This window comes from Ramularia collo-cygni, assembly GCF_900074925.1.
Source record: "Ramularia collo-cygni strain URUG2 genome assembly, contig: RCC_scaffold01, whole genome shotgun sequence".
Taxonomy (NCBI): Eukaryota; Fungi; Ascomycota; class Dothideomycetes; order Mycosphaerellales; family Mycosphaerellaceae; genus Ramularia; species Ramularia collo-cygni.
The window spans coordinates 540,593-564,949 of record NW_019716255.1 but is presented as its reverse complement, the minus strand read 5'-3'; the positions used below and the strand labels follow the sequence as shown (position 1 = coordinate 564,949).

The following is a 24,357-nucleotide window of genomic DNA, read 5'->3' as shown; positions in this document are numbered from 1 at the left end:
AACGGTGTAGTGCCCGTTTGCCTCCCGATTGCGACCTCACCTCACCGCGAAATGGCTTTCAAGACATGGTAGGCATCTTGAAATCAACAGTTCAGTGAGCCTCGTGGCGATTCCGCTACCAACGTGGCTTACCTCCCAGAAGACAAGGGCGAGTGATTCGCGTGTAGTGGACCGAAAGTTGCGGATGCTTTCCAGAGGCCCTCAACCACTACGAAGGTTTCGGGTCGGATAGTCGGACTTTGGCTTGTGAACACAAAACTAGCGCACGTGCAAGCATGTTGCTCTCCTCCCGGCGATCTACAGCATGATCGTAGTGGTGGCATCATCATTAGCCACAAACCTAGTCTCAAGTCTGAGTTGGCGGGCATCACCGTAGACTCAGCGACCGTGCTGTAATGTATACCATTGCACCGTGCTGCAGGCGAAGATACCTTCCGGAGGAGCCGACATTGCACGGACAGAATTTTCGGATGAATCGGCGGAAGGGAGCAGAAGAGACGCGGGACGTTAGCGAGTTTAGTTCTTAGCGGTTTGGCCTCAACATCAACGACAGTGCCTTGGACAGGGCTTTCCTCGTTCTTTCGTACCGCGACTTGCCATTCCCTTCATCATCTCCCCCCCTCATCAGTCCTGATCATTGATCATGCTGGAAGAGATGCCACGAGCTTACAGGGGAGATACCGGCGGAACGACGGGTCAAGGGTACGCAATCTCAATGCCCTGTGTCCACTCCACTGTCCACGCCATACCTGGACCAGGGAAGACACGCGTTGTAGGCATGCATGCTTACGATCGTGAGTATAAGCAGCGTTAGAGTTGTAAGAGTTGTCATTTCATAGCAATGTTATCCCACCAGTCCATTCATCTTTGCTTTCACGTCCATCTCGTACAGCCGGCCAGAAAGATTGCAGTCCACAGCGATGCTGCCGCAATTCCGTGTGTTCTTGCTGGTCGCAGCAGCAATGTTGCCCACGCTCTTGCTCCTGAGCTTCTATCGAACCCCACTGGAAGTGCTACAAGGCATCAGCTTGAGTCGTGAAAACCCTATAGCTACCGGGAATGATCAATCGTATCCCTCTCAGACGGAGGCGCCTAAAAGTCCTCCATCTATGGCTTCGAGTCCGAAAAACGAGTCGAGCGAATCGAACGAATTAAACGAACCGAACGAAATGAGAAATTCGACCGAGTCGAGCGAATCGAACATATTGCAGGCACCGGATGCCTACATCCCTCGAACGATGCTAGTCATCGCTACGATAGCAGCCACAAACAACTCCTGGGTGGAAGAGGAGCTTGGAGACCTCCTCGAGGGTGACCTTCAGACGGCTTTCTACGTGACGAATAATCTTTCCGCTCCACTACATACTCCGGCCAACAAAGGCAACGAGGCTATGGCCTATCTCACATATATCATAGACTCCTATGACAATTTGCCGGAGATTTCGATTTTTCTCCACGCGCATCCAGAGGCCTGGCACAACAATTACCTCCTGGGAATGTCCTCTTCCATGATGATACGACATCTGAACCATGAAAAGGTCGAAAGAGATGGATACATGAACCTTCGATGCCATTGGAATCCGGGGTGCCCTCGTCATCTCAACCCGATGGCTACAGTCGTTGACGAGGATAAGATGGAAGAGGTCGAGATCAAAGGTGCATGGAAGGCGATGTTTCCACATGATGAGCTTCCAGAAGCGCTGGCCCAACCCTGTTGCTCTCAATTTGCAGCAACTCGCGCGCGCATCCGTAGCGTGCCGCTGGAGAGATATATCCATTTTCGCAACTGGCTGCTGGAGTCGGGATTAGGCGATTTTCTCTCTGGGAGGATTTTTGAATATTTTTGGCAGTACATACTGAACTCCACCCCCATTTTCTGCCCGGATCAGAGGATTTGCTATTGCGATGGTTATAATATTTGCTTCGAGAACGTCGAAGACTACGAAACCTACTTTTTGCTAGCGACAAAGTGGCAGAAGCTGCAGAAGCAGCTGACCGCCTGGAAAGAGTGGAACAGGATCAATCGTCGCGAGGAGGTCGTTGATCAGGACACTGGTGGGTTTGTACAAATCGACCCGATGTTCCAGAACGTGGGAGAGTTGGCCAAGGCTGCGGTGGAGGATGGGCTGGACCCAAATGTTGTCAGCCAGTGGAACCGTGGCGACTGGCTTACCTACAACGTTGAAAAGCYCGAGGGGCAGATGTCAGCGCTTAGGGAGCAGGCTCTTGCTGCGGGACGAGATCCTGCACGAAAAGCTATCGCTCTGAATGCTGCTCAGGAGACCCCATTGAAAGTGCCAGAGGGAGTGCCAGAGGGCAAGTTGCCATGGTGGGTATGATCGCTACTGGCAGAAGGCGGAAGACATCACAGAATCGAAGATGACGAATGCAACGGCGTGGCATGTGTCATTGAGAAGCTTCTGCTACGGCTGATATCTCGCCACGCTCCAGCGAGTCCACGCCGCCCTCTCCAGYCAAGCCACAGCGAACCGCTCTTCTTGCATCGCTCATTCCATCAGTCTGAAGTACTCCTGGGTGGTTTAGTTGTCACCCACTGCCTTCGAGAGACCTCAGCGTTGTGTGCTATCGCAGTCCTGGTTAGCATGAGTCACTTGCCGCACAGCGGCTAGAGATCAAAGACTCACCAATCACGCGCCTTCTTCCTCTGGCTGCTCTGGCTGCTGATACTGCGGGAGTTGGTCCAGCACAGCGGTCAAGACAAAGCTGCCCTCGCCGAACTCCGTGCGAGCCTGCATCTCGAACTGGCGGAAGTTAGGCATGGCATCTCTTCGCGACAAGCTCAGCCGTGGTGTCGAGGAGGACGTCGAGGGCGGATTCTGCGTCGTCGCTAACGGCGCCCTTGATATGAGCTTGGGGGATTCCGCCCGGCAGCTTGATGAACACCCAGGCGGTGTACTTGCCGTCGGCGTCGCGGGAGAGGTTGATGTCCATGCCCTCTCCTAGAAAACTTGGTCAGTGGTGCCTCTGTGTGCATGATGCGTTGCGCAATTTACCCTCGACCTTGACGGCGTCACGGAGGAGGTATACGTTCAAGGCGATCTGAGAGCGAAGGACGGTTCCGTCCATTGTGGCGTGAGTATGTGTTGATGAATTGATTGTTGTGTATTGGGATATATCTTGATGTTGGTGTCAGCGGAAGTGAGGACTGGTCAGTGAATGGAATGGAGAGCTCCTTGCTTGCCAGCTGTATTGATCTGCACAAGTTCGCGATGACGCCCGAAGATACAGACAAATACATTAGCATCACGCTGCTGCTACGGAAAGTTTACGAAGATGGAAGAGATCGAGAATACTTACGTGTGAAAACACTTACATGTAAAGAACAGCCGCAACGCCCAGGAACGCCATCATGATCATATGTCGCTTCTGTTCAGAACTCCATGCTATCTTCATCTCTGCCTCGCTTGCCTTTGCCCTCCTCCTTGATCAAGGCCGCTACATGGCCTCTGAAGTATTCAATGTACGGCTTCAAGCTCGTCTTTTGCCAATCCTGCACTTTGGACTTCTCCTCGTCGCTCATGTCAGCTCCTTTCTTCGTCTCCCACTCATCAATCTCCCCAAGCAATTGCGTCACGGTGGGGACAGTGAATGGGTCAAATTCCTCCAGACGCCTCATATCGATTGGCACACATACGCGTCCTGTGCCGGGATGGATGACAAATGGCGACTTGAGCAAATGATTGAGCTTCTTGGAGACCTCAGCATCAAGACGGGGGTACGTGTATTCCAGTCTGATGTCCTGCTTCGTCTCCACCAGCTGCTTTGGATTGAGAGTAGAGAGATTGCCAGCTTCCGCAACGGAGTCGATGTCTGCCCACTTTTGGGATGAGCTCCGAGCAGAAGTGTCCCACTTCTTCTTCAGAGCATCTGTCAGGGTACTGTCCGGCAGGAGATTGATGAGCTTCTCCGCCTGCGCGTCAGATTCCCAAGGATCTTGCTCGGCAAGCACGTCGGACGAGAAATATGGCGTCAATATCTTCAAGCTTCGCTCGATGTGCGGGTGCAGAGGACGTCTGAAGGCGTTTCTTTTCCCATTCTCATTCCCGCGTATGGCTTCCAGGTAGTTGGCAACAGCCCTTCGTTTGGAATCGTCCATCTCACGCGCACGCTTGTCACTGACCCAAGCGTGAGCGCCTCTTCGTCCCGAGTACACCCACATGATGTGCTGAAAGCCAAAGTCCTCTCTCAATGCAGTGTCAACGACCTTGATAGCCATGACAATGAACTGCCAGCATTTGATGCAAATCTTCGCTCCTTGGCAGCACGTTCGGATGGAGTCGTAATCTGTCATGTCGATATCAAACACCAGCTCCTTCATCACGGGCTTGAAAGCGGAAGCTTTCTTCAACGTCTTGCGGTCCTTCGGATTTATCGAGTACTGTGGTCCTATTTCGAAACGTTCGGGCGCCATCTGTACGCACTGTTTCCGTAACAAGTCGGCAGTTGGAAACGACAAATACCGGATGACTTTGTTGTCAGGCAACCAGAAAGAGAACTCGCGATTCTGGAAGTCTGGCTGTGGCGTTGCGGAATGATTCAGCCATTGAAATAGCTGACGAAAGGGACACAACCGTTGATAGAATTGACGGAGTATCTCTGGGGAGGAAAACTTGGCCGATGGTGCTGATTGCGGCTTCGGTTGTGAGCTGTCGGCCAGGTGAGTTGCAGCGCTCGAGGAGAACTCGTCGTCGTCGTCATCATCATCGTCAAACATGTCGTCGAGGCCCTTTGTAGTGGATTTCTCACGTTCCGTAGGCGAGTCGTCCATGGCAATGTCTTGGGACTCGCTCATGTGGTCCTGGGAGGCTGCATCTGGGAGAACAGTGTCTTCCTGGCTTCTGCTCAAGTCTTGTGCGGACGATACTGCATGAGGCATTGCCGGTATGGTGTTATGATTTAATTGGGTATGGTGTGTGGGACGGAAGTGAAGTTGGAGTTGTCGACAAATCGCGGAGAGAAGTGCCTGCCTGCTTACGCGACGCGTTTTCGCGTCTTCGGAACTCTCGGCCGCCTAGGGTCTAACCCTATCCCAACGTCTTGTCTTCTCGGACTCTTCCTCCCAACCTCCAACAAACCATGTGAGCATCAGAGAGTGGCCATTTTCTATCATTGTTGCCAGCTGGGCAAGGGCGGGGGCGATGACGGCGAAAAGGGAGTGGGTTGACGGCGACGGCTACATCTCCGACGATTCGAGCTTTTGTGGTACGTCTGTCAATATCACAACCCGCGTCCGCCATGTCTTCTAATAGACTTGCCCAGGAGACGAGGATACGAAGTCACAGTATGAGAACCTTCAGAACAGATGCTTGGGATACCATCCTCCCGTCGATGTTCCGCCATACAAAAGACTCAAGCAGCTCGAACCTAAATACGACACTGCCATCCACGAAGGGCAACCTGCCGTGAAATGTGAGCACAATACCGGCYATGATGTCTTGAGCTTCTTGAAGAACCGTCCACAGCTCGCCAATCTGGACAAGGCCCACGCCAGGTCTGTCGAGCCCAAGAAGCTTGAGAAGCCTCGCACGATGAATGGCAAAGAAGCCATAGATCTCGTCAAAGTCAATCGTTTCAAGGATCATCCAGCTGCCTGGCAACAGAGCGAAAGTGTCGAGGATTTTCTGCGCCGACTTCCCGTCCAAGACCCCGCCACTGCTCGAGTTGGTCCTTGGCTCTGGATCGGCAGTCCTACTGTCCCATACGCTCAATCATAGCGAAAGCCTGAAGACACTGACACCTTTGTTGATGCTGGTCATGAGTTGCTGCAAGCTTTCGAGATTCAGCGAGGCAATATCGAAGGCAACAATCCAGGCAAAGTTGCTGCCACTATAACAAGAAAGCTGGCGCCTTGTCGCGATCAACTCGAGAGCGATCTCTTATCACTTGCAGTGAAGATGGGAATGACGAGCGGCAAATGGATGCTGTTCTCGAATCCATCTGATCTAGCTCGCGTTTGGCGAATCGTTGCTACTGCGACTGCAGATGGCAAGCTTGGCCCTGTCTCAAAGGTTGGTACCCTGGGTCCTGCCGAGCCGAGCACACTCGTCTGCATATACACTTACGACTTCAGTGACTTCGAAGACGTTCGTCGCGTTCTTCAAGAGATTGTTGACCTTGGGCTTTGTCACGCCGATGGCAAGCCGCTGTACTACAAGTGCGATGCATACACCCACTTGGCCATGTCGTCTGGCAATCCATACAAGCTAAGAGCCAGTCTGTATTCGAGTAAGGAGATCTTGCACAATGATGTGAAAGCGCTGGAGGGTGGTCCAGTAGCGAGAATGAAGAAACCCACCGACAAGAAGATGACCGACTTCTTCCAGATGTTCGCAGGCGATGGCGCTTTGTAGATTCATGCGGCCCTAAATGTGTGGCTTTGGTCTGGAGCAGCTGACGGTGTTCTACGCACGACTGTTTTTACCAATCAATATGTTGAGTCATTAGCTTGTCACTGGTGGAAAGTGGCTGAGACAAATGCAGAACCGGTTTACATTTCACAGCCACAGACGAGAACGAAGCGGACCAAAATTCGTCGTAGGCCAACGAGCCATCCCGAGGGCAGGGGAAACTGGGGTTTAGTTGAATCTTCAGGCACATACGAAAGACTAACAGCCATTTGTGAAAGCACCTTGCTCAGTGATGATTCAATTGGCCACGTCCAGCATCTGACCACGTTGAGAGGTCTCCCCTCTTTACATTAGATGCAACTGCGGTCGACTGCATCGTCACAAACGAAATCGGTCTGTTCGACCTAYTGAAGAATACAACTGAGCGGAAGGTTGGTACCACATACAGAATCCTACCACTCGGGAAGGTCTGCCAGCTCTTTCACTGCAAGTGCGGTCCATTGCGTCGTCTCAGTTGCGAGATCGAGATGAGCGGTAAGCTTGTATGATTCGTATAGCGGCGGAGACCTTCGGCTGAGGGTCCATGGCTGTAGGATCCGTACAGCGATGGAAACCTTCGAGAATAGTCACATGCTCATATGCAGTTTGTACTCACAGCCGTGCAGAGTTCACCAGCGCTCCGCGAACGTTGGTATGAGCACGCTTGTGACAATACAACCACAGTAGCTTCATCGGCGTTGTCCTGACTCCAAAGGCCTCGTTCGAAGCTCTCGGGAACGCACTAGATGAACTGTGAAGTTGAAGATCTTAGGTTGAGTTTCTGCAGATACAACACGTCTAACCCTATAGACTATAGTAGCCTTAAAGCGATCGATAGCTTACCCTCGCGGTGCGATTTCGCGCACCACTAGCGCCAGATAACGGCATTCTTTTAAGGTCTTCACGGTCTCCACGGTCTTCAAGATATGCAACGGAGTTCCGTAACCTGCACCTGCGCATCTCTGATAGCGTGTCTCTGGAGTATGAGATTGACTTAATGGGGATACATCCGAAGGACTGAAGGAGAATTTGACTCACAGCATCAATATTATTTGAGAGTCGCTTTCATTCAGGCCTGACCTGCATAAACTCTGTCGATCACATGTGTCGAAGAGATGTTGCAGATCGCAGGACATAGGTTCTCCAGACTCCTGGAGTCCGCTCCGGGGAGGGGTACCAATCATCGATCATTCTACAGATCCCGCGGACGCAGCAGGCTACCAAACTTAAATTGCATGCCACAGCTCTCTCTACGGCATAGTTGCAGCCGATCAAACAGGACGCTGGCTTCGAAGTATACTTATGTAGCGAGTGGATGACGGCGGCGTAAGGAACCCTTTCCGCCGATCGGGTGACGACCCAAAGAAGCGAAGAATCATACCTAGATAGACGATTTCAGCAACGTGAGGTCGAGAGGGGCGGGAACCGTTAACGCTAATGTTGAGAATGTTCAAAGGCGTGCCGTGCCCTACTTGCCAGACTACGCACTAGACGATCTGCATCGTGGGTGTGACTCTCGCACCATGCGACCCCATGGCAAGCTAAGCCGTCAACGCTATGTAGTATTAGGGACATTTTTCTATCCGCGCGAAGAGGGGTACTTGGCTGCTGGCGGTGCTTCTGCTGATCACGGTAGAGGTCAAGTGTGCCGACGGTAATCACGGGAAGCGAGAGTCGAGACTTACAGTACATTGAATCTTCGGTATCGGCCGCCGAGTGATCCGGCCGACTGTTGTCTGCGGCGCACAAAGCGGGTGTCGCAGCCTGGAGAACGACATTAATGGCGGATAAGGATCTATCGCATCGAGACTGCAGTCGTGCAGTCGAGACTGTTGACGTACATGTGCCAACGTTGTCGAGATAAATTCGGCCTTGCGTCCTAGGCTGCAGGTGGTCAATCGCCATACCGTACCGATCGAGGAAGCAGCGTTTCCACGGTTTGCCATTAATGGCTGAGCGGCGTTAATACATCGGTGTTTGGCTGAGTTCGATTCTCTTATTGGCGAAATATCCGTTAATGGCGTGCAATTTTGGCTCCTGGCAGCCAAAGAAATCGATCCCGCCAATAGAGGAGCTACCTCGTCCGGTTGTGCTGAGCAGTTTATGCAGCTAACAATGGCGTGCATGTTGCATCAGCGTCCGATCTGGTGGAGATAAGTCTGGTCTATGTGGGGCCCAATGCAGTGGTTCGCTCGCACTGTGGTAGGTCACTATGTGCCATGATACCACGTGCGTAGGACAGTTCAGTTCCCCTGCCAACAGCTACGATTGGAAACCAGTCCTCGATGCAGCAAATGAACGTTTCGATGCTCTTGTCTGCCCCAGCATTGATCACCGTATTCGGATTGTAAGACCATATGTATAGCCTCGAGGAAGCCTAGCCTCCAACGAGCACCGGATGCAGGGCGATAGCTTTCGAAGCTACTACTACGTTTAGGGTAAAAGCTAAGAGCACGATGCCTGTCGCTGCCGAATCCTTAACGCGGAACCGGAAAGGGCGGGATTGTGTGCGTCGACGCGGAATCCGTTCATCCTGTGATTTCTGTCAAAGCCGGCGGCACTTGGTCGGCTGTGACATGTCGTTGCCATTCGTCGTAAGATGAGAGAGCCACAACGAATCTCCCAAATCCGCAAAGCATAACTTGATGAGATTTGGATAGCGTCGTCGAATTGACATCGTTAACAGAATGGCTTGCTGCGGAGGCGGTGTGCATAGGTACCCGCTGCGCTCGTGTAAATCGAACTGCGCCTTCTAATGCGAGATGAGCAGCGCTTGCCATATGGGTCTGTATCGCGTGGTCTGGAGATCTTCAATCTTCAGATGATGAACCACATGTTCAAGACATCATGCGGACCACGCCCACATGGAGATTTTCCGTGAACGTGTCGAGAAGGAATGATTCCCTGTTCGCTACCAGCTTGGCAGATTCAGTGCCGCGCGAGGGTGGCGCCGGGTGGCATGGGAGCGATAGATGCTTCTCCTGTGCATGCRATCGAGGGGATGAGCGGTAGGCTTGCAGTAGAGACGGGATGTGCCCTAACTGGTGGAGATCCCTCTTGCCAGGGTCCCTCCAGGGCTCAGGTCTTCTCTTTTCCACTAGAGCCGAACGGTAAGGTAGCTTCCGATGCTAGGTGGTTGCCTCTTTCGTCCCACAACATGCTAGGAGGAATGAAGCTGGAAGGCGAAAGTTCCAATGGCTCCTCGCCGCTTGTTTGCCTGGATGCTCGGGCAAATGTAGCCGTGATGTGGGATCTTCCACTAGGTAGGTGGTTCTTTTCATCAAAACCTCAATGCCGTGCTCGCTTAGCAAAAGGATATTCACCTCACTCTTCTGATACGGTATCCCCGGTGTGGAGTGCGAAGTACATCATGGCCCCACTGGTGTCGCCGCTGGCACAGAGCGAGTCGAAGCTCAAGTTATTCCAGCGGCTAGGTCTTGATCCCAAAGATCGCGTTCACAAGCGCGTGTATGCTCTCATGAAGGTCCGTAGCTCTATGAAGGGATGTTGCATGGGATTCGCTTGAGCTGACCATGTCGTTCAGCTGGAGGCTGCTGGTGCTCGGAAAAGGCTGCTGGAGAGCCAAGAACATAGCACTGCGCAGATTCACGAGGCAGCATGGCGGCGAGAAGTTCTGCGCATCTATGACGAGGCCTGCGTCGAGACGAAAGCGGTATATCGTTTTGGCCACGACACCGAGAATAGCATGGAGCCGGATAATTGGATCATTCGGTGGCTCTTGTGGCAGTGAGTACACCATGTCAGTCAGGAACGAAGAGAAGTTTAAGCTTACCACTTCTTGAAACTACCTAGTGTTTTCAGATACAGGGATCACAGGAACAAGGGTCGCGCGACGAGCACGTCAGCAGCTTCTAGCCACAGCTCGAGCTATGGCGACGACAATCACGACAGCGATATCACTACCAATGGTGCGAGAGTTGAGAATCAGGAAGAAGGGACGCATCCCAAGTCGACCACGAGCGCAGCTCCAAACCACTCCTCGCAGTACTGGGATCCCGTTCGCGAACGATGGCAACGTTGAAGAGCTGGACGAGTCCTAAGAAGTGCCAGGAAGGAATAATCCAGGAATGTGACCTGGTTTCGGCCAGTTTGTGACGCTGGCAGCCTTTGCTACATTCCAGAGATGGAAATGTTCTGCGGAAAGATCGGAGACGAGGTCCATATGCAACGCGCTTTCGCATTGTCACGCGGCAAAACCGAGTGCCATTGAGGGGGGCTGTTCACAAAGCGTCAGCCCCCGCCTTCCTGGTTGCTGCTGTGCAGCAGGTTCATATGGTGCGTATCGATGTCTGCAACTCGATACAGCATTGACACGCTGGCTTGGACCAGGAGCAGATCTTGAAGCAGTGGATCGCTCGGAGCCGCTCACCACTGAACGAGATGGCGAAGGCAGGCCTTTGTCTCGACTAACAAGGCGAAAAGCTTTATAGTTGCTTTCCTCAAGCTGCAGTGGTAGCAAGCGTTGCCCGCCATATGGATGTCGCTGCTGGGTAGCGGCCAATTGGGAGTGCCGACGATCGTAACCAACTACATGGAGCGACTGATAGCAGAAGATAACAAACCACGACTTTGGCAGGCCGAGCAACTATGCTCCCTAGGGTTTGATCACTGTCTAGAATTAAAGACACCCGTCGCTGCCAAACGAATGTATGTCAGGGCCTCACTTGCGCCGTCTACCAACTACATGGCGGTGGCATGACATTCATGGCCCATTATTGCGCCTCGCCTTTCCTATCCGCGCCGTCTACAGCCGCAACTGACTGTCACCCGTCTCCGTATCTGGAGCCGCCATTGTCGAGCGGTATCGTGGGTGGTGCGGTGTTGATGGGGTAGTGGTGAAGTCGTGGCGGTTGAGTGTACGACAATTCAGATGCCGGAGTGCAGGAACAAGAGCCTGCATCTTGCTCGTTCCTTAACAACAACATAGTAAGTCGCGAGGCACCTTCCACGTCTACACTCGTCGTAGGTACCCAACTCACATCCCTCGACGCACCATAGGTATCTGTTCTTTTACTCCTCAGCGGGGTAATCCCCCTTTTCCGTGTCCCATCCTCCGCCCGATATCCCTCTCGCAGCCTTGGCGATCCGCGCTCATGGAGCCTCTTCTCCCAGATTACTTTGCGACGCTTCGCGGGCGTTTCACGGAGACACACCTACTTGTTATGTGTTCGCAGTGTGTCCATCGACAACGGCGGTCATGACTGCCGACACACTTCAAAGCTAGAAGTAGCACGGACGTCTTCCCCAGAACCATAGCGAGGAGCGTCGTGGGTGGCGTCTACCTCCTCCAATTGCAAACTCTCGTCTAAGACGGCAACCAGCGGCTGTCCTTCAAAACAGCCAGCTCTGCGAAGCTTAACGAGAAAAGGCTCGACGGGTACGGACCGCTCTATAACGGTGTTCGTATGGGGTAACGAATGTTCCTTTATTATGCAAGGAAGCTTCTATCCAACACTTCCGTATAGTGTTCCCGGAAATCTATCCGCCGCAGTGCGAACGGGCTAGACTTTTATCATTTCCATGTTTGGTTGCGATGTGAAGGATTGGCCATGCCAGTACACAATTCTGTCGAGACACCAGTCGTTATTGCAACACTTTAGTCATATATGTGTAGATGACATAATTGTTCGCGTAGTCGATAATGTACTCGATGTGCTTGCAAGCGCGCTAGTCTCGTGAGCTCCTTGTTAGGAAGCGCAACAACAGTGCTAAACGCTTGCCTTGTAGAATGAGCAAGTGTGGTACTGCTATGTCAGAGAAGCCATGCACAGCGAGGTCGTAAAACGAAGAAGTTGCCGTTAGACGCTAAGTTCACTGAAACCAATGTATGATGTATCGAACCGTGGGACGCCATGCACTCACTCCCTTTTAGTGCTCGTTCTGCGGGAATTCCTCGAGCGTCAGGGTTGGATTAGGGTTGGGGTAACGAGCGCTTCCATTTGTTAATCTAGATGTTCAGAGGGATTATGTCGTATCCTCAAGGAATAATCGAATCGGTCAGAAAATGAGACGTCGTCCGGTAGCTGATTTGGTTGGACCGTAGGAAGGAGCTGGGCTTACAGCAGATTCATCCACTTACTGAAGCTCTTGTGACGCATTCCATATCCCTTTTCGTAGACACGCCAACAACCATTCCCTTCTGATATGCTCACACGTATCGAACAGCTCAGATGTACACAATCAGATACAGTGTATTTTTGACTATTCAAGTGTGCAGTCTTCAAGATCTACCCGCCATGCGGCCTCCTGAAATCTCTCGCAGCTTCCATATCTTCCAATGCAAAGATCAGAGCAGCGGGTTGAGTCTCCGCATGCAAAGCAACCGTGACGCCTCGCTGTCCTTTCATGAGCCCGCAAGCTCCCTGGAACGCCTGTGAAACCAACAAGTTCCCTAGATCCATTGACTGCTTCGCAAAAATCCCGCCTGTGTTTGCTTGATTCGTTGGCCAGTAGTCAGGATGAGATGTCGTTCCATTATTTGGGTTCATCCGCGGGCACAGCCTCCGGTTTCAGACTCACGAAGAAGTCCCTCGTCAACTCGAAACTCAGCCAGCTGCTCGCCATGCTCGGCGCGACCTTCAGAAGATTGGGTACTATCCCTTTATATAGTCCTCTGAAACCTTCCTGAGCTGCGATCGTTCGAACAGCGTCGAATATCGATTTGTATTGGTATCCCATGCCAGACATGGTGTTGATCTGGAATCGACGGCGAAGCACATCGCTATGGTGACTAGTCAGTAGGGCGATAAGCAATGGGTCGGCCAAGCCAACTTACAAAGGATAAGTGATGGTCTGCGCCACAGCACCTGAAATGGCACCAGCGCTTAGTTTTCCAACTGCAGAAGGATTCTGTTGTCCTTCTGGGGTGAAATATTGTCGTACGCTCTCGTAGACCATGAAGTTCAGACCGACATAGGGAGCCACGCCAGCAACCGTGGGTACTATCCCACGATATAGAGCTGTGAAACCGCCTTCGGTGGTGTACATGGTCTTCAATGTTGACCACATTCCGGGCAACTTCTTGGCCGCCTGTTCTCTGGTGAGACTCTCAAATGATGCAGATTGGATCGAAAGTCGCGTGCGGACGATGTCGAGAGGGTAGGTGACGGTCACGGATGTTATGCCCGCGACAGCACCGCAGCACAGTCTGCGGAGAGGGGAGAGAGGTTCGCCAGGTGTGGCCTCGAAGTACTATCATCATGCTGTCAGCGGATTGATTCGTTGACCGATGAACCTACAATATATTCTTACCGGTTTGTAGAGGTTGTAACTACCAAACTGCACCGCGCTGTAGGGCACAATCCGTATGCAATTGACGCCATTGCCCGCCATCATGCCTTTGAACCCCTCTTCTCTCCAAATCTTGCCCAAAGCTTTTGGTATGCTCATTTTGTATTCTGTACGTCCACTCGACTGTACTTGTAGCAGGATTTTTAGACGCTCCAGAGGTGATACGACTGTGCGAGAGACGGCCCCAGCCACGCCGCCGGCCACGAAGGATGCCACCACGGCTTGCGAGATCCAGGATCGCAAGCCGAGGAATCGAACCTCTGTGGCATCTGTGGAGGACTCGGCCATGTTGTGTTATGTGCGGAAGATATCGGATATCGGATGCTGCGAGTAGCAATGTGCTGTGCTCATGATACTTTGGTCAAACCGCATGCAAAGTCACATCGGAGGCACCACAATGCGCGCCAATGTCGTAGTCTCTCCAAGGCTCGCCAGCGTCAAGTCAATGGGATGCGGTGAGGACGAGCAAACTCGCTTTCCCGAGGATATCGATCGGTCAATGTCGAAGGAGCAATTTTTGCTGCGCGGGTCGTCGAAGGGAACCAGGTCACGTTTGGTTGGAGGATTGATAGCAGGCTACGTCGTACGGAATAGTAGCGACAGTGGCCCCTTTGCGGCGCAATGTTCGCGGTTCAATGCTCGAGTCCTGACTCCTTCAGAAGTTCAAGGGCACGCACGAGTCGAGGTCGAAGGAAGCTGAATGCAGCTAGTCCCTCATCGGACGTCAGGCACCGCCGATCACTTGTGAAGAGAAGTTCAGGGCSGAGGGGAAAACCCGTTTGCTGGCGAGCAGCCTTCAATAATCGTCTCCTCCTTTGGTTCGTAGTTCTACCCTCACTTGTATGGTTCGATGTGAGCTGGAGAGCGGTGTGAAACATCGATATACATATTCATTGAGTCTCTGCTCCCAGTTTATCTCCAACATTGCAAGACGCAGCACAACTATCGCTGATACGACTTGCGTGCTTAGTCTTATTACGGTCCTTGCGGTAGAAAGGCCTTTGGGAGTTGTGTTGGTATTGGATTGATTGWTGGTGAAAATATCCCCTTTGCACCGGTTTGGATACATGTCAGCTATGCCCAGGTGTTGATGAGTCTATGCTACCAATCAATCTCCAACATTGCAAGACGCAACACAACCAGCGCTACTACGACTCGCGTGCTCAGTCTCATTACGGTCGTTACGGTAGAAAGGCCTTTGGGAGTTGTGTTAGTATTGGATTGAGTGTTAGTGAAAATATCCCCTTTACACAGGTTTAGATACATGTCAGCTATGCCCAGGTGTTGATGCTTGTTCCTCGATTGACCTGCCAAGGTGTAGGTGGAAAAATGCATCAAACCAACCAAGACAGTGCCCCTACGACCGGATGGTAGCTTTCACTACACTCTGTCTTGGGTTATTAATGCGAACGGCCACAGCTCCGTCTTATGCCCTGCCTATAGTCCTTCACGTTCAATTGCCCTCCGCAGGCTTAGCCGTCCACMACGTGTAGATTGCCTGCCCGTAGAAGTACGTCTCAAATGTCCCCCAGATGCAAATGAGGACGTAGAAAAGCGTCTTCATATTCTTGCTAAGACCCAGGCCGTCGAGGCTGAACTTGGGAAGCTCGGGGTTCTGGTGGATCGCTTGTTTTGGCTTGGGCGGCTCGGTAGTAGCGGTAGTAGTAGTAGTTTTGCGCTTACTGAGCAGCGCGTGGCGCGTCGTGAACGGCCTGCGCACCGCTAATTGAAGTGCTAGTCGGGGGAAGAGGCGGGCTTGCTGGGAGCGTGCTAGCGCTACGCAATGGCGCGCGGCGACGGAGCTTGTCGCGCTCATAGTCGGTGTTTGAGGTGGTAGTAGAGGTAGAGGTCGAGGTCGAGGCCGAGGTCAAATTCGTCGCAGACATTACAAGACAACATCCTATATCCGTGGCCTTACTAGCTAGTAGTCACGCGCACTCGCCAGAGCCTGAAGCGAGGACAGTGACGAAGGAGTGGCACGGATACGGTTCGGACCCATCGAAAGAGGATCCTGGCATTCTGCCACTACCCCAACCCTAACCCTAGCACAAGCACTAAAGGCCTGAGAAGAAGGCAGGTCCAAACATCGATATCGCGTAGACATGAAAGCAGCGCAGTGTATCTTCTCCTGCCCACGGTACAAGCTTGATGGTCTCGTTACACCAACCGTCTCATTCATCTTCGTCATTCCCACGACTTCTTAGCAGCTCGTCGAAGAGGTCTAAAGCAAAAGCTCGTACACGAATCCTCTGCCCTGATGCGGAATCCTCCATTCCAGCTCCTCCAGCTCCTCCTGTCCGACTCTTTCCCTCGGCTTGAACAATTCACCGCCCTCAGGACTCAACTACTTCTTAGGCCTCTTGGATGGCCTGTCGCTCGACATCTGCCGTGAAGCCGGTAATGAGCAGATCATTTGAAAGCCATCCTCGTTACCTCCTGCGTGACTTAAGGGCCTTGTCATGAGAAGCAGATGTTTGACGTTGGTTGGTGTTGGTTTCTTTCAAGACTTTCCTCGCCGCTGTCTTCTTCGTAGCGGGCTTCTTCGCGACTTTCTTGACCGCAGCATCCTTCTTCTCGGCTGTCTTGTTTGTAGCGGGCTTCTTCTCAGCGGATTTCTTCGCGACCTTCTTAACCGCAGCAGCCTTTTCCGCAGCAGAAACCTTCGTAACTCTCCTACTAGCGACCTTCTTCACATTTCCCTTCTCCTCCGCAGCACCATGAGCAGCAACAGTCTCCTGCTTCTTAACCTTCTTCTTCTTCTTCTTCTTCACCGCGTCCCCGATCTTTGAAGGCTGCCGCTTAACAACCCTTCCGGCTTCTACCTTCACTTTCTCCGTCTCGATATCTTTGATTCTTGAACTGCGCCTGGCTTGAGCGCTCTTAGGCTGAGATGATGGATCCCTGAAAATACCACCACATTTACCAATCCTGTTACGTACGCCGGTCGGTTGCGAGAGCTCATGCTGGCCATCATTGGTGTTTGTCATATTGTGCGTAGATGAGCGTTCGGTTGGAGGCATGGCATATCGCGCCATCTTAGTAGTCGGGTGCGAATGGGTTATCCGCTCAAGTGCTTGCTCGCGTCGGTGAATGTATCGAACGAGTGGAATCTTCTTGGTCGACTCCACGCATATCAAAGTCAGAGCGAGATATCACAACGAGACATGGATCAACAGACGCGCATCCTTTTAGTGTCTGTCTACTCTCTCGAATGCTTGTTTACATCAGTCGCAAGAATGCAGCTCGAGCTAACGACTGCATTCCTCGGCCACAGCATGAGATTCTCTCAAAGCAACCCACCTCTACAAACGCCGCGGAATTGCCATCCGTGCATGCATGAAATTATTGTTCTCGTGGTACATGTTCGCGTCGCGTGTCGTTATTCCATGCCAGAGGCAATCAAGCGCCGTTGACGCCGTTGACCTTCAGCATGCGCTGGTTCATGAAAGCTGCAATCCACGTCAGTATGCATATTCCAATTGATCACATTGCAACGATAGACTTACCAAAGAAGCTGACGGGACTAGCAGAGATGCCCATCGTGTAGATGAAGCGACTCGCCAGGAAGCTACCGAAGATGGCGCGGAGGTAGTTGTCGGGGACCTATCATCATGTCAGCAATCGTTGTCTTGTCAAAATGGTGTCATATGCGACTTACGCGTTCAAGGATCTTATCCAGACCGATCTTCTGCAGAAGCAGCTGAGGCAAAGCATCACTCAAGACGCTCCGCCGCAACTTCTCGTTCTCCCAGAGCGCGGTACCCTGCAACTCCTCGTCCATGTTGGTAATGGCAACGCTGAGCTGATCGCTGAGGATGCTCCGTGGAACGCCCGTAAGCTCGTGTTCGCGCCAGATGGCATCAAATTCCAGTCTCGCGTTCTCCTGAATCTTGGCCTGCACTTGGCGGACGTAGTCCTGGTAGAAGGCAGGAACGGTGCCGTCGATGTGGACGCACATGTTCTCGAGGAAGCTCTCGTCGTCAAAGGAAAGCGACGCGAGGACCTCGAGGGAGGAAGAGGTCACGCCGCCCTTGTTGGCGGATGCGTCCTTGAAGATGATGCAGCCGGCCTTCTCAAGACGGACCTTGGCCTCCTGCGTGATGAAGAGGTTGGCACCTTCGACAATGTAGGGCACGGTGCACTTGCCCTCTGAAATGAGCTTGCTGGCACTCGTGAAGTCGATCGACTCAGGACGACCGCCGCACGGAACGAACATGTCGATCTTCTCGGTGGTTCTCAGGTGGAAGGTGTTGCGGAAGGCGGTACCGTTGTTAACGACCTCGCCCGAAGGAAGAGTGATGCCGGCATCCTCGACCAACACGCGGTAGCCTTGAGGGGAGAGGGTGGAGATGTCGTAGTGGGCAATCATCTTGCGTGCCTTGGCCAGACGGAGCAGCTCGCCGCGGTCGAGGCCGTTGGGGTCAACGAGAACACCAGAGCCATCAACGATGGCGCAGTACTTCTCATTGCCGAGTAGGATCTCATTAGAGCCGAGGTCACCGTCGGGACCACCAGTCTGCAGCTTCAGCACCTCGCGCTCGTCGAGGTTGAGCTTTCGGTAGATACCCTTGACGTACTCACGCACACTAAGCGTGGTCATGCCGTATGCATCGTGTGGAATGCCTCCTAGCTTGGGCGACTTGCCGGTGAAGAATGACTTCCACCAAGGCGCGCCTCTAGCCCTCGCGTGCTCGGTCGCCCAGTTGACGAGGTCGGCAGTGTTCTCATCGGGGCCCATGAAGAGAATCTCCGGCTTGCCATGCAGGTCMACGATGGGGTCCTTGATACCAGGGCTGGTCGGCGGAAGCAACAGATCCATGATGCTGTCAATGTACTTCTCGAACGCGACCTCAGTCTTGTCTTGGTGAGCTACATCGAGCAAAACGACACCCTTGCTACCACCTTCGGGGATATCCTTGTTCTTGCGCTGCTGGGTGTTGGCCAGGTTGTAGTTCTCATCAAACAACGACCGCGCGTTGATGGCATATGCTTCGCTGCTCCTAGATTTGACGATGCGGATACCACCACGCGCAATGTCTCTGAAGCGCAAGTGGAAACCTCTGAACTCGGAGCTGATGACCAGGAACATGCCGTAGAGAGGCTGTGGGTACTCCTCCACGGGCAGGAACGATGGGTCCAAGCGGAAGCTGAGAGCGACCTTGGTAGGAGTGTAGAAGTTGGTCTTCAGGACGGCATTGTTGAAGACGCGGAAGGCCGTCATGACAATCTCGTGGTGCTCATTGATGGCAGTCTTGGAGATGAGGGTCTTGAGCTCTTCATCGGTGAGGGTGGGCTCGATCTTCATCCGCAAGTACGACAGGGTTGGGAGGAAGTCATCCTGCTCACCACGAGTCTGCACGTAGTGCGCGCTTGCAAAGGCGAGGTAGAGCGAACGGACGAGATTGGGATAAGTGTTAATAATCTCGAGAATGTAGTCGGCCGTGAATGTCTCAGTACGCAATCGCTTCTTGAGCTTGTTAAGCAATTCGGCGTGCACACTGTTGTTGGGGTCCAAGACCGACTTGAGGGTGTTGTACTCGTTGCCCAAGCGGTTGAGGAAGTGCTGCACGAAGACCCAGACGCAGTGAGCGTATGTGGACTCCTGCAGGGAGAGACGACCGCTGTTGAAGTGAGGCTGCAGCTGGTTCTGGGGGATGCAGTAGAGCAGGGAGACCTCCTTCATGATCTGGTGAATGCTTGCCTCGATGGGAGGGTGCTTCGCAGCGATGTTAACGCTAGGCGCAGGCAGGAGGTAGATGGACATGATGGTGATGCCGTTGCTGAACTGCTCCACATACTTCCTCGACGAGGTCAATCCGTAGTAGTGATAGAGGTGAGAGAGGGCGGCGAACATGCCCAAAGCAGAACCCTGCTTGAAGCCGACGACGAGGCGCTTCTCACGGCTGCCGACCACGTCGTACATGTCAATGACCGGGCCAGTTCTAAGAACCACGGCATCCATGATACTCTGGTAGACCTCGAGGGTGTTGGGGGTTGCCTTTTGAAGAAAACGCTCGTCACCCAGCTCAGAGATGTTGGTTTCCTTCGGATGAGGCGTCTTGTTCTTGAAGCTCGACTGGTACACGAAGTAGCAGCGAAGCGTCTGTTCACTGCCGCCAGGGATCTTGCTTGGAGAGCGGAAGGACTCGACGCGGTAGCTGTCTAGACCTCGATTATTGCTGTCAAGGTACTTGTTTTCGAGTCTCTGCTCGAACTGTGAGCCGTCGACTTGGCTGATCCCGGGCGTGCTGGTGTCAATGTAGACAGCGTGGTCGATGGCCTCCTTGTCGAGGCGGATCTCGAGCTTCTTGTCGTCCCTCGCATAGGCGGCGACCTTGGCCGCGTAGAGCGAGTGGATATGGCTCACGATGGCGTCGGCAGCCTCTGTGCTAAAGTACATGTCGTCGATGCCAAGTTCGTTGTAGAACCACTTTGTCTCTGCGTCCACCAAATCGACCGGAATGAAGCCCCGCGCTTCAACCGCGTCCATGACTTGCTCCATCTGCTGTGCCTTGCCCTGGAACTCGGGGGCAATGTAGCCCGAGCCCTTCTCTTGCAGGATGCGGTGAGGAATGCCGCCGGGCACGCCCAAGTGAGTGGGCTGCGGTGACGGCTGTCCGTTGCGTTCCGGTGTGGTGATGTCGAGGTGCTTGTTGGTGGCATGCATGCTGCCATTGGTGCCGTTGGGGCCGTGTGTGCCATTGACGGCGTGGGATGGTAGGGCCGCCATGTTGGACGGGTGTGTGATGTTGGTGTTTGGGGGAGGAAAAGGAAAAGTTCAAGAAGAGAAGCTGCGAACAAGTCAGAAGCGTTCTGTTCCTGCATCATCATCACCACCATTCGTAACTTAGCAGCCATTGATAAGCCGCACCAATCCGATGACTGCACTCCGGCACTCTCCCCTTGCACAGTGCAGCTCCTCCTGTTTCTTCTCAAACACCAACAGTTACAACTCACCTCTTATCGTCGTGATCTGACTGGCGTGTCGACTCGAACGCAGGCTCTTGGTTTAATGTGTGTTTCATCGATGGATGTGGAAAGATTGAAGGACCATGAACTATCACGCGCGCGCGACGCATCTTATAAACGAACGAACGAACGAAGGGCCCTTTCGGCACGTGCAGCGACATACATACGTACACGCTGCACCTTCTCAAGTAATTGTTGAGTAAGTAAAATCTCACGCGCAGGAAGACRCAACGCCCGTTGCTAGCCGCCCTCCGCGCGACGGACACGTACCTGACGCTAAATACATCTTCCCCGGATCGACGCCTCGTGGCCATTTGGCTGCAGGAGACCGTCAGAACCAATCGCGACGCCTCGCAGATGGTCACACTGCAGCAGAGTCTTCACACAAATTTGTTGCTCCTTCGTGGCTGTTGCAAGTCTCTGCAACGTTCCACTTTCACCTGACCGACTTTCAGCGCTAGTGCAGACAACATGCTGGTCCGGGATGCGGTCACGAGTGAGGAACAGCATCTAACGGCAAATTCTCTCGTAATAGTCGTTCTTGGGACCGTCAAATGGTGGTCATTCAGAAATCTCCGTTGCGGGGGGGCTGCTACTGTACATGCTCGTGCGGAGACCAGCACATCAGGTCTGCGGACAATTGATGAATCCCTGAACGATTCCTATGAAAGGGTTCCCCTGTCGTTGGAAAGTCATTGAGAATGGCAAAGCGGAGCGCGCGCCGGTCCTTGGGAGGGGGCGGCGATTGAAATCCACCCACTTGCTCCCTTCATCGTCTTTGCATAACATCAACGAGCGGAATACTAAAGCGACAGCCGGCAACCCGTGCTGATGTTCGCCTCATCTGTCTCCATGGCCTTCGACAGCTTCGTCTTGGGTGATCGCGTCCGGCACCAAAGCAGCATGTGGTATGCCAACAAGTGACAGGCGACGACGTGCCGCTGCGGAAGTAAGGTATAGTACAACCCAACAACTACATTCGTGTCGAAAGAGAGGACAACGTAACAAGACACCAAGCTTGCCATCGACGCGGCCACGGGAACTGCAATATTGCTCACCATGCAATTCGATCAGAAATCCAGCCTCATCTTCTCAAATGTTTCTGTTGTCAAGGCATTTCTGGGCACACCGCGCTGGAACGCCGTTAATCTTGCCGCCTACATAAAGTCGGCGAACGGTCCCCGCAACTCAACGGCTTCAAGTTCAACGGCGAGGCTAGCCTCTCTTCCATCCCGCTGTACACACGTTGCGAGCAATGATCCAACGCGCCTTAGTGATGACTTTGAACCGTTGGGTATTGTTTTGGCGTTCCACCCTTTGCAGCGCATAAGCAGATCTTGGGGAAGCAGGAAACATGAGCAACTCCAGTCTGATTCGATCACTGAGGTCATTGCTCGATGACAAGAGGCACGTCATCTATGAGCCCAAGAAACATCTCCGCACTCCACCAGTATCTCTGTATCAGCAGCCGACGACCGTTGGATGCGGCTGAGACCCCCGACAACCAAGGTCCGCAATATGAGCGAACAAGCACCGTCTTTCGATGCTTGGAGACCGCGATCTCATGACCCGAGCCGGATCGTCTCCGTCAAATACCCCATTGGATTTGATCGCCTGTTCGGAACCTCCAAACCGTCAGCCCGACTGGGTCCGTTGCGAAGAACTGTTCGTACCTTGCAGGTAGTTCGCAGGCGGGCCGCTCCTGAGCTGCCGATGTTTCACGCACATTATCGACCAACCAAGGCTGGCGGACGGGCCAATACAGCTCTGACCTGCGTTTCCCCAGGAACGGCCTGGGCTCCAACCACGACCACGCTTGTCTCTCTTTGCTCCTACATTCAGCAAGAATCGCCAAGCATACCGCAAATGATCGTGCTAGGTGGATAGCAAAGTGAAACAATCTCATGGCGTAGCTTTACCGTCTTTCAGCAATGTTCGATCGTACGCTGTATCGGGCAGCCTCTACAGCTGGAACATGGCAGGTCTCTCGTGGGTTATGTTCGTCTGAGGAATATATAACTCCTCTCCTCCAACGCAGGAGTCAAYATCATCTCATCACATTCACATCATTCGCTTCACTCCACTCCAATCCAATCCAATCCAATCGCTCCAATCCAATCCAATCCACAACACAGCTCATCAACAAGGCTCCAGTGTTCCCCATCCATCTCAATGTCTCCCACCAAGCAGGTCGCTGGCATCGCCGCCCTCCTCACCTTGGCTGCTGCAGCACCAACTCCTCAGATCTCTGGCGGCATCTCCAACGAGATCGTGAACGTCGTCTCCAACGACGTTGATTACGATCACCACGACCACCACGACCACCACGACGATCACTACTACGAGCACTACCACAATGTCGACCCCGACCCGCTCCACCATGTCTACTACGACCACCACGACAAGCGTGATGTCGGTAAGTGAACCAAACAGTAAAAGGCCTGCGACATAGTTCAGAAATATCTCTCGAGCTACTGGACCTTGGTCGGAAATGTCTGGGCTATCGCTAACCCTCTATCCTTTGCCTCAGGCCCAAAGTTTTTCGGTGGCATCGTCAACGAGAAAACCACCGTTGTGGATACAGACATTGATGTCGACTCTGATCGCGACTACTACCTCGGCCATGGCCACGGTCACGGCTCGAAGCGCAGCCCCCAGGTGTTCGGAGGTAAGCAGTCTCATCTACTCAACTCACAAGCCATACGCTGACTTTCATACTTCGCTCCAGGCATCAACAACGAGGTGATTACTGTTAAAAATACTGACATTGACTACGACAACCACAACCACCACGACCACCATGATGACCACTACTACGAACACTACCACAACGTGGACCCCGACCCGCTCCACCATGTCTACTACGAGCACGGTCACCACGACAAGCGTGCTGCAAACGGAGGCAACGGGTTCGTTGTCCTTGATCCATTTCCCACCTTCCAAAGCTAATGCGTTTTCACACAGTATTCTCGCCGACGTGGCAGATGTAAACATCGGCTCGTAAGTGGATGAAAGGGCAGAAGGCGTGCAGGAGTAGCTCGAAGATGTCTTTCGAGCTACTCAGGCCGTGGGCCACATCGAAATTGCCTAAGAAATCGCTAATTCTTCTCTTCCAGGAACAACCAGGATGAAACCAATGCTGTCTTCTTTGACCACCACGACCACTACGACCACTACGATGACTACCACCACCACGACGACCACCACTGGAAGAGGGCCGCAAACGGTGGGAACGGAGCCCTAACTGGTACAATTGATCCCTTCCACCACTTCGCACCATTAAGAGACCATGCTAACGACTACAGATGTTCTTGATTTGAATGTAGGCCAGGGAAACCAGGATGTCAGTCACCACGCCTCTACATGGCTCCCCCAAACCTTGAAACACCCGCTTACTTTTGCTTTAGGAAACTTCTGCCACATTCATCGGCCATGGCCACCACAACAAGCGTGACCTTGGCCCCAAGATGTTCGGAGGCGTCGTCGCATCGTCTAGCAACTTTGTTGACACTGATGTTGATGTTGACTCCCACCGCGACTTCTACCATGGCCACCACGACAGACGCGACCTTGGTCCCAAGATGTTCGGAGGCGTCGTCACATCGTCCAAGAACTTTGTGGACACTGACATCGACGTTGACTCCCACCGCGACTTTTACCACGGCCACCA

The 24,357-nt window shown here is 53.0% G+C and overlaps 14 protein-coding genes; 6 read left to right on the top strand and 8 right to left on the bottom strand.

Moving 5' to 3' along the window:
• Window positions 1-920: 920 nt before the first annotated feature.
• Window positions 921-2,339, top strand: RCC_00235 (uncharacterized protein; the record flags this gene model as incomplete). The annotated part of the gene is made up of 1 exon (XM_023765390.1): window positions 921-2,339. One exon carries the CDS (start codon window positions 921-923, stop codon window positions 2,337-2,339), a length of 1,419 nt encoding a protein of 472 aa, XP_023621158.1.
• Window positions 2,340-2,648: 309 nt separating this feature from the next.
• On the bottom strand, window positions 2,649-3,087 carry RCC_00234 (uncharacterized protein; the record flags this gene model as incomplete). XM_023765389.1 has 3 exons in its annotated part: window positions 2,649-2,762; window positions 2,824-2,960; window positions 3,015-3,087. The coding sequence occupies 3 exons, from the start codon at window positions 3,085-3,087 to the stop codon at window positions 2,649-2,651; spliced, it is 324 nt and encodes a 107-aa protein (XP_023621157.1).
• A 304-nt stretch (window positions 3,088-3,391) lies between these two features.
• Window positions 3,392-4,897, bottom strand: RCC_00233 (related to DNA primase 48K protein PRI1; the record flags this gene model as incomplete). Its single annotated transcript, XM_023765388.1, has 1 exon — window positions 3,392-4,897. The coding sequence occupies one exon, from the start codon at window positions 4,895-4,897 to the stop codon at window positions 3,392-3,394; it is 1,506 nt and encodes a 501-aa protein (XP_023621156.1).
• Window positions 4,898-5,159: 262 nt separating this feature from the next.
• Window positions 5,160-5,735, top strand: RCC_00232 (uncharacterized protein; the record flags this gene model as incomplete). XM_023765387.1 has 2 exons in its annotated part: window positions 5,160-5,223; window positions 5,281-5,735. 2 exons carry the CDS (start codon window positions 5,160-5,162, stop codon window positions 5,733-5,735), a joined length of 519 nt encoding a protein of 172 aa, XP_023621155.1.
• A 180-nt stretch (window positions 5,736-5,915) lies between these two features.
• RCC_00231 (uncharacterized protein) lies at window positions 5,916-6,371 on the top strand (the record flags this gene model as incomplete). The annotated part of the gene is made up of 1 exon (XM_023765386.1): window positions 5,916-6,371. One exon carries the CDS (start codon window positions 5,916-5,918, stop codon window positions 6,369-6,371), a length of 456 nt encoding a protein of 151 aa, XP_023621154.1.
• Window positions 6,372-7,229: 858 nt separating this feature from the next.
• Window positions 7,230-7,591, bottom strand: RCC_00230 (uncharacterized protein; the record flags this gene model as incomplete). XM_023765385.1 has 2 exons in its annotated part: window positions 7,230-7,383; window positions 7,446-7,591. The coding sequence occupies 2 exons, from the start codon at window positions 7,589-7,591 to the stop codon at window positions 7,230-7,232; spliced, it is 300 nt and encodes a 99-aa protein (XP_023621153.1).
• Window positions 7,592-7,782: 191 nt separating this feature from the next.
• On the bottom strand, window positions 7,783-8,353 carry RCC_00229 (uncharacterized protein; the record flags this gene model as incomplete). XM_023765384.1 has 2 exons in its annotated part: window positions 7,783-7,788; window positions 8,093-8,353. The coding sequence occupies 2 exons, from the start codon at window positions 8,351-8,353 to the stop codon at window positions 7,783-7,785; spliced, it is 267 nt and encodes an 88-aa protein (XP_023621152.1).
• Window positions 8,354-9,777: 1,424 nt separating this feature from the next.
• Window positions 9,778-10,449, top strand: RCC_00228 (uncharacterized protein; the record flags this gene model as incomplete). XM_023765383.1 has 3 exons in its annotated part: window positions 9,778-9,891; window positions 9,952-10,154; window positions 10,230-10,449. 3 exons carry the CDS (start codon window positions 9,778-9,780, stop codon window positions 10,447-10,449), a joined length of 537 nt encoding a protein of 178 aa, XP_023621151.1.
• Window positions 10,450-12,902: 2,453 nt separating this feature from the next.
• RCC_00227 (related to mitochondrial carrier protein) lies at window positions 12,903-14,006 on the bottom strand (the record flags this gene model as incomplete). XM_023765382.1 has 3 exons in its annotated part: window positions 12,903-13,149; window positions 13,204-13,619; window positions 13,680-14,006. 3 exons carry the CDS (start codon window positions 14,004-14,006, stop codon window positions 12,903-12,905), a joined length of 990 nt encoding a protein of 329 aa, XP_023621150.1.
• Window positions 14,007-15,171: 1,165 nt separating this feature from the next.
• RCC_00226 (uncharacterized protein) lies at window positions 15,172-15,534 on the bottom strand (the record flags this gene model as incomplete). Its single annotated transcript, XM_023765381.1, has 1 exon — window positions 15,172-15,534. One exon carries the CDS (start codon window positions 15,532-15,534, stop codon window positions 15,172-15,174), a length of 363 nt encoding a protein of 120 aa, XP_023621149.1.
• A 613-nt stretch (window positions 15,535-16,147) lies between these two features.
• On the bottom strand, window positions 16,148-16,753 carry RCC_00225 (uncharacterized protein; the record flags this gene model as incomplete). The annotated part of the gene is made up of 1 exon (XM_023765380.1): window positions 16,148-16,753. One exon carries the CDS (start codon window positions 16,751-16,753, stop codon window positions 16,148-16,150), a length of 606 nt encoding a protein of 201 aa, XP_023621148.1.
• Window positions 16,754-17,117: 364 nt separating this feature from the next.
• On the bottom strand, window positions 17,118-20,448 carry RCC_00224 (probable glutamate/leucine/phenylalanine/valine dehydrogenases; the record flags this gene model as incomplete). XM_023765379.1 has 3 exons in its annotated part: window positions 17,118-17,167; window positions 17,225-17,321; window positions 17,377-20,448. 3 exons carry the CDS (start codon window positions 20,446-20,448, stop codon window positions 17,118-17,120), a joined length of 3,219 nt encoding a protein of 1,072 aa, XP_023621147.1.
• A 1,757-nt stretch (window positions 20,449-22,205) lies between these two features.
• On the top strand, window positions 22,206-22,574 carry RCC_00223 (uncharacterized protein; the record flags this gene model as incomplete). Its single annotated transcript, XM_023765378.1, has 1 exon — window positions 22,206-22,574. One exon carries the CDS (start codon window positions 22,206-22,208, stop codon window positions 22,572-22,574), a length of 369 nt encoding a protein of 122 aa, XP_023621146.1.
• A 285-nt stretch (window positions 22,575-22,859) lies between these two features.
• The window catches only part of RCC_12122 (uncharacterized protein), a gene marked incomplete at both ends in the record, with an annotated part of 2,660 nt that continues 1,162 nt past the window's right edge, over window positions 22,860-24,357 (top strand). The window contains 7 exons of the mRNA XM_023765377.1: window positions 22,860-23,103; window positions 23,218-23,355; window positions 23,416-23,596; window positions 23,652-23,687; window positions 23,804-23,934; window positions 23,993-24,030; window positions 24,095-24,357. The exon at window positions 24,095-24,357 is cut by the window's right edge and continues 452 nt beyond it. Of these exons, the coding sequence (XP_023621145.1) occupies window positions 22,860-23,103; window positions 23,218-23,355; window positions 23,416-23,596; window positions 23,652-23,687; window positions 23,804-23,934; window positions 23,993-24,030; window positions 24,095-24,357 (1,031 nt within the window).